Source organism: Littorina saxatilis, linkage group LG1 (genome assembly GCF_037325665.1).
Source record: "Littorina saxatilis isolate snail1 linkage group LG1, US_GU_Lsax_2.0, whole genome shotgun sequence".
Lineage (NCBI taxonomy): Eukaryota > Metazoa > Mollusca > Gastropoda > Littorinimorpha > Littorinidae > Littorina > Littorina saxatilis.
The window spans coordinates 55,867,427-55,877,478 of record NC_090245.1 but is presented as its reverse complement, the minus strand read 5'-3'; the positions used below and the strand labels follow the sequence as shown (position 1 = coordinate 55,877,478).

At 37.1% G+C, this 10,052-nt stretch overlaps 1 protein-coding gene across 2 annotated transcripts; it reads left to right on the top strand.

Moving 5' to 3' along the window:
- The first annotated feature begins 58 nt into the window (after nt 1-58).
- On the top strand, nt 59-9,950 carry LOC138974476 (sugar transporter SWEET1-like). Of its 2 annotated transcripts, XM_070347203.1 has the most exons (7): nt 59-262; nt 1,224-1,267; nt 1,979-2,056; nt 2,561-2,684; nt 3,834-3,995; nt 7,016-7,135; nt 7,630-9,950. In XM_070347203.1, the coding sequence occupies exons 3-7, from the start codon at nt 1,995-1,997 to the stop codon at nt 7,720-7,722; spliced, it is 561 nt and encodes a 186-aa protein (XP_070203304.1). In that variant the 5' UTR covers nt 59-262; nt 1,224-1,267; nt 1,979-1,994; the 3' UTR covers nt 7,723-9,950. The 2 variants fall into 2 exon arrangements, with proteins under 2 accessions (XP_070203304.1, XP_070203298.1); XM_070347197.1 differs by lacking the exon at nt 1,224-1,267.
- Nucleotides 9,951-10,052: the final 102 nt, after the last annotated feature.

Below are 10,052 nucleotides of genomic sequence, written 5' to 3'. Positions count from 1 at the left end.
TATCAACATTAAACACACAATAAATACCCATTCACCCCTTTCGGGCGCGCTCAAAAGTTTGCAAATTTCGTGTCAGTAGTCGTACACATGTACTGCAGGAGGACAGTACGTGCTGTGGCTCTGTTGTGTGCTGTGTCTTGCAAACTCTGTGCTCCATTTCCAGCAACCGACGAAGCAGTAAAAATACCAGAACGATGGAATTGTTGCAGATTGTGGAACTTACAACAACTGTTGTAACTTTGGCACTCATGGCATCGGGCATGTGAGTACCAAATGACGTCCACTGCATTGCAAAAAAACAACAGCACAAACGTTATCCTGTGAACTTTTTCACTTCATGTGTAATGTTTGCTTTTTTCAGTGTGGCTGTATACTGTGCATGGAGTAGGATAGACAATCTCACAGTGGAGCCAACATATAAGCATTCATAAAGCTGTGCAAGGTTGTTGTTTTTACTTTGGCAGGTCTTATACACTCTAAAGTGTACACATTTTTTTGAAGCCTGTATTGGTGTATACATTATACTATAATGCATCCTTCCACGAGCGAATGATAATTACAAGTTCGTATCCCCTTTGTATTTGATTCATTTAAAATAATACCAAAGGTTTGAGTGATGTATTGAAGATTGAATTTATCAATTTTTATTTTATTTTTATTTTTCAACTTTTTTTTAATTTTCTGAACTTGTTATTCCTGTATTTTATTCATTTCAATTAATTCCAAAGGTTTGAGTGATGTATTAAAGATCCAATTTATCAAAGGGTTGTATAATTATCATGTACCTCTGGTGAATGAGATCCCAGAATTACTCATTCATGTTACTGATTAAAGTACTGCACTTTGTTTTGAGGGCCCGGTAGCTTGTTTGGAAGTGTGATTGACTGCTACCGCACTTTTGTTTTTTGTTTTTTTGGTAAGCACTTTTTACTATCAACTGATTCTCTTTTATTCTTTGCACTCTAGAGAACATGAGCTCAGTAAAATGTGAGATGCTTTATCAGAATCAACAACTGAGAACTAGGCAGCTTTAAGTTCATTATTAGCTCTTACATTCTAAATCAGACATTGTATGTGGCTTGCGTTCATGTACTTCTATCAGTAGTTTCAGGATGTAGATAATCCTGATAGCAGTGTCAGAGGTCAAGCAAGCCACACTGAAGGTCAGCCTTGTCAATTTAAGACTCAATTTTTAACGCTATCATTAACTCTTTGTCTCCCAGGTACGGATATATTCGTACCCACTCATATGGCTCTATCTGACCAGGTACGTATATATCTGCTCAGACTGTTAGCGTCAGTCGCTTTCTGTAACGTCCATCTAACGCCTGCATTCCAGTGTGTTAAGACACAGTTACTACACAGTTACTACAATTCTGAGTGACCTGCTGCAGCACAGCTGGTCTCTGCTAAAAAAAAACTTGGTCAACATAGGTGGTGTAGAAAGTGTTAAAGAGCAAGGTTGTTTAGGTAACTTAGAGTTCTGCAAATACCAATGATACTGCAGTGGAACCCACCTTTCAAAAAATTTAAAAAACCTAAGACTGAATCCTCCCTCTGTTTTCTCAGATTTTCTGTTCATAACCTCTGTAAATTTACTCCCATTTTAAGATTCTCTCCTTTTTAAGTCGTGATCTATCAGATTTTTTTTAGGTCTGTATCAATAATGTTTTTGAACCCTCCATTATAAAACTCCCTCTGCTATAAATCTGAGACCTAATTTTCTAAGACTTTTTTTTCTTTCTTTTAGGACCTGTTTTTCAGACAGATGTACAACTGTAAACAACAGACATCTCCCTCCCAGTATCCTCTCTCTCTCTCTCTCTCTGTCTCTCTCTCTCTCTCTCTCTCTCTCTCTCTCTCTCTCTCTCTCTCTCTCTCTCTCTCTCTCTCTCTCTCAGAAAATTATATCTTCCTTCGCAACTGAATTGAGTTTTTGTGAATAACACTTTTTTTTAACTTCTTCTTTTCTGATCAGTCCAGCCTGTCTGAAGATGTATCGGACACACAGCACGAAAAATGTTCCCTTCATCCTTTTCCTTGTCAGTATAATGAAGTGAGTATTGCTTTGACAAGTTACATGCATGCGTGTGCCCACCACACACACACACACACACACACACACACACACACACACACACACACTGCATTTGTATACCTTTCTATTCTCACAAAATTAAGACAAAGCATTCAAAAATGTAATGATGACCAGATCAAAGCAGACATTTTTTTAACTTGCATATATTTGTTTAGAAATTCATATATCACAGTAGTTATAGATCTGTCAAGCTTTCACATGGACTTACACCTGAAATCTATATGCAGAGCAGGTCGTGGGAATATTTTGCTGAAGCAATTTTTTTTAACTGCCCTATGACTCACTGCAAAATGAATGCACAAGAACTATGAAGAAGCCAGATTTAATTTTGGTGTGTAATATTTTGGTTAAATGTGTGAACAGAAGAATGAATGTAAAACCTAGACTGATAAGCTGTGGTGGTATAAATATATTGTGGTAAGGCTGAGCAAAATAAGCTTAAACTGTATTTGATTGTTTCAGCTCCGTGTTTGGTCTGTACTATGGCCTGCTGGTAAGCAACTCAACGTTTGTGCTGATCAATGTTGTTGGAGTTCTGTTGTGGGGTTTCTACATTTTGACCTACATTGGTGTAAGTAGGTCAAAGGTGAGTTTCTCTGGCTGTATTTTTTTTAAAGATTATGCAGTTTAACCATCCTGTTGATCAATCAATCAATCAATGAGTCTTATATCGCGCATATTCCGTGGGTACAGTTCTAGGCGCTCTGCAGTGATGCCGTGTGAGATGAAATTTTATACGGCCAGTAGATTGCAGCCATTTCGGTGCATATTTACCTTTCACGGCCTATTATTCCAAGTCACACGGGTATAGGTAGACAATTATTAACTGTGCCTAAGCAATTTTGCCAGGAAAGACCCTTTTGTCAATCATGGGATCTTTAACGTGCACACCCAATGTAGTGTACACGGGGGGAGATTCGGACACCGAAGAGAGTCTACACACAAAGTTGACTCTGTGAAATAAATTTCCGCCGAACCTGGGATCGAACTCACGCTGACAGCGGCCAACTGAATACAAATCCAGCGCGCTACCAACTGAGCTATATCCCCGCCCCATTGATCACCTTTCATTGACTTGAGCTTTATTCATATGCATGTTATCTTATATGTATACCTTGACTGGAAGCAAATTTGTTCGTGGTTATATTTTTCAAAGTGCAAATTGTTCTAATAACATTGTTAATTGCCAGTTTTTATTACCCCAAAGATATCAAATGGATGCATTTATGAAAGAAAACAAAACACTTAATGTGAGGGCTATATAGACATCATGCTCAGTGTGTTTTCTAAAAATGGATTCAGTTATTAATAGGAATTTTTTTCATTGAAGGTTTCAACAAATATTGTCAAGAGATAAAATAACTCAATTGTTCTGATGAATTGTATACCTAATGCTATAGCCAGGTGGTGGTTTGCGGTTCGCATTTCAGTTTTTCAGTCAGAACAGAATAAAGCAAAGGATTTAATTTATCCCTCCCTTTTTAGACAGAATTTTCTTAGATTTTGGAGGTTGGTTTTTTTTTGGGGGGGAGGGGGGTATAGGGAGGGGGATAGGAGGGGAGAGGGGGTTCAATGGTACTGCCTCTTAAACACTGAACCCACCACTATAGTACCCTTAAAGTTACAGGGACCTTTACAGTCTATTCTTTGAGTGTTTGTTTGTAATTGTTTTGCTTTGTTTTGTGTAACTACTTCATTTTATTAATTATTAAGTTGTTCTAATTTGAAATGACAGAGTGGGCCGCTGACTCAGGTGTTAATGCTGACGATGATGCTCTGTGGTCATGTGATCTACTTGAGACTGTTCGCCCCTCACCCTCCAGCCCTGACCAACACTCTGGGACTTTTTCTTTTTGTGTGGTCCGTGTTGCTTATCCTCACTCCAGTTCTGGACATTGTAAGTACTTAGCAGGATATATGATACATACTGTAGTTTGTATAATACCCTTAAATGTTATTAGCTTCACACAAGAAGCAGAAGTCAATCAAATTACCCTTTTGTGTTGGAATAATTGAGAAAAATAGCAAAAACTAAATTCAATTTAAGATTACTATATCACTGAATATTAACACTTTCTACCCCACCTATGTTGACCAATTTTTATCCAGCCAAGACCAGTTGTGCTGCAGCAGGTCACTCAGAATTGTAGTAACTGTGTAGAAACTGTGCATCAACACGCTGGAATGCAGGCGTTAGATCGACGTTACAGGAAGCGACTGAAGCTAACAGTCTGAGCAAATATATCCGTACCTGGTCAGATAGAGCCAAATGAGTGGGTACGGATATATCCGTACCTGGGAGACAATGAGTTAAGCTAAGTTCCATCATCATGAAATTTGGTAAATATTCTAATGGTTCAGTGCTTGAATTGTTAATAAAATCTTACAATGTCTGAGATGGTTGTTCTGGGGTCATCCAGTATATGTGAACAATATAAGATTTGAAATGACACTGTAAGTGGCATTAGAAGACCCTTCACAGTTTTCTCTTTAAAATAATGTCTGTGATTTTCTCTTCTTTGTGACATGGAGACAGCTGTGAGTACTTTGTTGTGCAGTTCAACTTTGTTATCTGTAGTGAGAAAGTAATTTCATTGTTGTACGTGTAACCGTGTGCCCCTTTCTTGTTAAAATCAAACAATAAAACAAGATAACACAGGTTTAAAAACAGGTTCTTTTATTCCATATGATCTTATTGGGAATACATTGGGAACTTTGGAGGCAAAAAGGGTTTCACACTCAACTAAAACTTCTTCTTCAACCTAACCTCTAAGGCAAAAAAAAAAAATGTGTCTGTTTCTGGTCACCCGACCGACCCTAAATTTCGGCGCCGACCCTAAACTTTTTTTTTCCAAACTCAAAAATTTATTTATTTTTTTTGGTAGTAAAGGTCAGGGTGAGAAAATGAACAACAAAAACGTGTGAAAACGAAAGTCCGCTGACGATTTGTAAATGTGTTGAGTGTCTTGTCTCTATGTATAGTGAATCCAGTCTCTTTGCGCGATTTTTAAAGTTAGTTTTATTGGTCTACATTTGGGGTTAAAAAAAAAATTAAAAAAATAAAAAAATAATCCCGACCTACCGACCCTATATTTTTTAGCCATGTTACCAGAAACAGACAATTTTTTTTTGTTGGCCTAACCTACTTCAATAAAAATAACAGGAAGAACAGCTCTAATAACAAAACAGAAAAGCCCCCCCAAAAAAGAAAAACCCTAGCACTACAAAACACAGAAAAACCCTACGAAACCCAGAAAACCCTAATCTGACAAAGCCTGAGAAACCCTAATTTGAAGAAACACTACAAAACCCCTAATCTGTTAAAAAAAAAAAAATTTAAAGTCGCACATGCTGCCAAGACTGTAACATACAGAGTGCACACCATCAGCACATAGACAACTCAAACAATTCCACATATTCAAATCTGGACTCTTTTAATGGAAAAACACATCATTACTTCTTCAACAATACACCAAGCAAATTATTGCTTTACACAACCATTCTCTTTTCTCTATCAACACAATACAAAGCTATCTCAAACATTCAAAACAATACAGTTTTCTCAAACATTCAAAATATATCTCCCACAAGCATGAAACAAGCAGCATAGGTTATTTTCAGGCTTTAATTGTGAGCATTCTTACTTGTTGTAAAGTTTATGTGTCTCATCTTATCAGTGGTTAGTTTCCAATCTGCTTCTCAAGTCACTTTATCATGACATGGTGAACCTTTTTTTGTGTGCATGCTTGAAATTTCACAGTGTGACTCCTTTGTTGTTTGATGTGTTTTTCTGTATTGTTGGTCACACTTGCATATATCGAGGAAGCTGTATACTTTATGTGTCACTCAAAATGTGTGGTGTTATATTCTACCGAATGGAGTTAACTCTTTTCGGCTCCAATCGTTTAAATTCTTTTAATCTTTTTTAATTTTCCTTCATAATTAATTTCCAAAATCTTGCTGGTGTTTGTCGAAAATTTGACTCAAAATGTTGTTATAAGTGTGGTATGTTATTCATGCAGAATACATTCAGAGTACTTTGAGTGATTTTTTTAGCTCTCGTGTTTGAGATAACATTAACATACACGATTAATAATAATAATAATAATAATAATAAATGAGCATTTATATAGCGCAACATCATAACTTTACAATTATGCTCTTTGCGCTTGACACATTTAAAATTAAAACACAGTTATACAAGCATTTACATCTACATTCATAGTCAGCAACGCTTAATTAAAAGCATACACCATCAAACATACATACAAAAGATTCTTCCACTAACTAAGTAATAAAAACATGAATAAAATAGGTAGTGAAAACAAGGAAATACCAGCTGAATACCCTTAATCAAACGGAACATGTTATCAACACTACTGAAAACAGCCCTAGATTAGTGAATAAGCACGCTGTATATCAGCTGCTCAAATGTTAGGTAAACGAATATTTCAGGGACAAGGTATTAGACATTGAGCTGGAATGGGAAACAGATGTTGTGGTGGATGAACATTATTTGTTTGAGCATCTTAATTATGATGACATAGCAAATTAATTTATTTGTAATGGCATGATCAGTGCTCATATGCGCTAATGCAGCACAACTGAATTATAAACTACGAGCATTAATGATATAACTTTGTATAGCATAGCTGCTCGTTTAACTTATAATGATGTTTCTGCTTTTATATACCTTTTTTGTGTAGATCAGTCTAGATCACAGGCACAGGACACTGGTTTGGGGTTGGGATGGGAGACTGGCGGCTCAATCCCTCTTGTTCTATTCTGGAGTATGAGATCATATAAGCAAAGGAGATGGCTGTTAACGCCCCACTTTTTTCCTCCAAACGAGTGGCATGTACATGTGGGTGTATCACTAAACTTTCTATTGACATACATATTTTTGGCTTTGTTTAGATCCACATAGTCCAGCAGGGCAGCTCAGCTGGTAGTGATGTACCCCTGATGGTTGGTGGCAGTCTGTGCTGTGGGGCGTGGCTTGCCTACGGTTACCTTCTCAAGGATGTCTTTATTTATGTGAGTCAGTGGGTGCAGCTTATGACTGTTGAACACTGCATTGTTAACAGTATGTTTCATGTTCATTTATGACTGTTTGCCAAGTATTGTGTCATTTGATTCAGTATACACATCTATCCTTAGCGGATAATGACATTATTCGGTTATTCCACCAAAAATAGAAATGTTGCGGGAAACATGCATTTCTGTTTTTCTGTGGAATAACCGAATAATGTCATCATCCGCTAAGGATACACATCACTTGTACTTCTGAGTTACAAATTTACCCACTCAAATGTTTGGTACATCGCTCTTCTCACTACACACTGTATTGATGTGTACCTTCATGTGCCTATATGTTCTGAGAGTGTGTTTTTATGTGATGTTATACACGAGCCAAAAGAAAACTTTCTGGCAGTTTCACATCTTTCAACTTAATTTTTCAATATTTTTGTCTTAATTATTTTCTTTCTTCCTGTGATCTAATCATGATTTTCCAATGTTGTTTGTTTCAGGGTCCAAATGTTCTTGGACTGGGGGTCAACAGTCTCAAACTAGCAACGATGGTCGCCTACAGTGGGTCACCAGCCAAACCAAAAAGCCAGTAAACTGGGCCAGTGATGATGGTTATGTGCAATATAACCAGCCATACAGAAAAAAATCTTTACTCTGATGTCTTCTTCTTCTGCGTTCGTGGGCTGAAACTCCCACGTACACTCGTGTTTTTTGCACGAGTGGAATTTTACGTGTATGACCGTTTTTTACCCCGCCATTTAGGCAGTCATACGCCGTTTTTGGAGGAACTACTCTGATGTTAGCTATTGCATTCAGGGTTCACTTACCAAGAGACTCTTCATTTTCGTTGTCTTCTTAGTTGGTGGGCTGCAACTCCCAGGTGTACTCTAGGGCTTTTACTTGGAAGGCCATTTTTATCCAAGAGACTAAAAAAATGATAACTGTTAATTTTCTTTCTCGTCTTCCAGAGCTTTCATTTACTCCAAAATGTGTTAATATTGGTGTAGTACTATCAACTGTGCCACCACCCAGCCTCTCCTGTTATCTCTCAGACCTCTTTCCACGGTCTGGTATCATCAGTTAGAATAAGAGTACATTGTGCACCCTAAACTTCTTCCAGCACAGCATCCTTATGCTAATGAGTTTCACTCTGTGCTCAGCTCTGTTACTGTATGCTGCTTGTATCTTATGCTCTATACTTTAATGAATAAACTTAGTGATAGACATTCGTCTGATGTGGCTGAGAGTGTGACCCTACAATAGCCTCCGAATACAAACACCTAACACCATACTATTACAATTGGGTGATACATGAGTTATGCCATGTATGAGCAGTTCTCTGGTAAATTAATGTTGCCAGGGCAATTTTCCTTATGCAACACATATGCTCCTTAAAATATGCACAAGCATGCCTTGTAGATGCAGCAGCTAAAGTTTCTGCACAAATGAGTTCACTGTTGCTTTCCGACAACAAAGAAACATTGAGTCTGCTGTTAGTAAAAACAAATTTTTAAAAAAACACCAAACAACTCCTGCATTCAGTTCGCATTGGTGATATTCTTAGTTTCACAATATATTATCCAGGTAATTTCTGGTTGCAGACTTTCAAGGTATAGATTCTAAAAGTAGAAATGTACCATTTTCTCCGCAAACTGTTAATGTGCAAACTGTGATTCTTGTCTGTAACTGTTAAACTGATGTACGAATTAGTATGGACAACTTCTTTTTTTTAAATAGTGGATCTGACTTTTATGCGACTGATTTTAATGCTGCTGTGATCTCTCCTTAATGTACTTGATATATTACATTATATTTAACACTTGTGATCTGTTCCGTACTTGTGTGTGTGTGATTGGTTTCAATTTTTTGGTGAATTCCATTTCTTTAATCTGTTAACCTTTTTGTGGTATTTCTTAACCTATTTGTTATGGTGTGGATGCACATAGATTAATTGTACTCCATAGCCAAAACATCACCATTAATCAGAATAACTTACAATATTTCCAGAAATGCATTGCACCCATCACTCTTACCAAAGCTAAAATGATGTGTGACCTTGGTGTTTGTAGTTTAATGGTTCTTTCTTTGATATTACCGTCTTTTAAAATTACTAGAAGTTGTGATATATGTTTTAATATAGTGCAGCTCATGTATACTTTTCTTCAGTGTCAGATTAGTTTCGGTACTTGCTTTACTTTGATCCACTTTACTCTAGTATTTGTTGTGTTGATATATATATGTGGTCAGGGTATCTTTTCAGATGATTGATCTGTTGATGTCCTTGTTAGTTTTTGCACAGAATCAGAAGGAAGAGTATTACATGTAGTGATAATCATGCTGAGATATTTCTGTTTGTTCATACTGTACCTTGCTCAGTTTCTTATTTGCCATTTAGTCTTGTTATATATAGTGTTCCTTCCTGCATACCGTCTGGCCGGTATGACCATAAGGACCCCCCGCGGGTTAGGGGGAAGAATTTACCCGATGCTCCCCAGCATGTCGTAAGAGGCGACAAACGGATTCTGTTTCTCCTTTTACCCTTGTTAAGTGTTTCTTGTATAGAATATAGTCAATATTTGTAAAGATTTTAGTCAAGCAGTATGTAAGAAATGTTAAGTCCTTTGTACTGGAAACTTGCATTCTCCCAGTAAGGTTATATTGTACTACGTTGCAAGCCCCTGGAGCAAATTTTTGATTAGTGCTTTTGTGAACAAGAAACAATTGACAAGTGGCTCTATCCCATCTCCCCCCTTTCCCCGTCGCGATATAACCTTCGTGGTTGAAAACGACGTTAAACACCAAATAAAGAAAGAAAGAATGACCATAAGGCACAATAATATAATAGTTCCGTTGTGATGTTTCTACCTGGAATCCGATTTGATTTGGCGTTAACCATTTCCCGTTTATGTGGATGTTGTTAAAA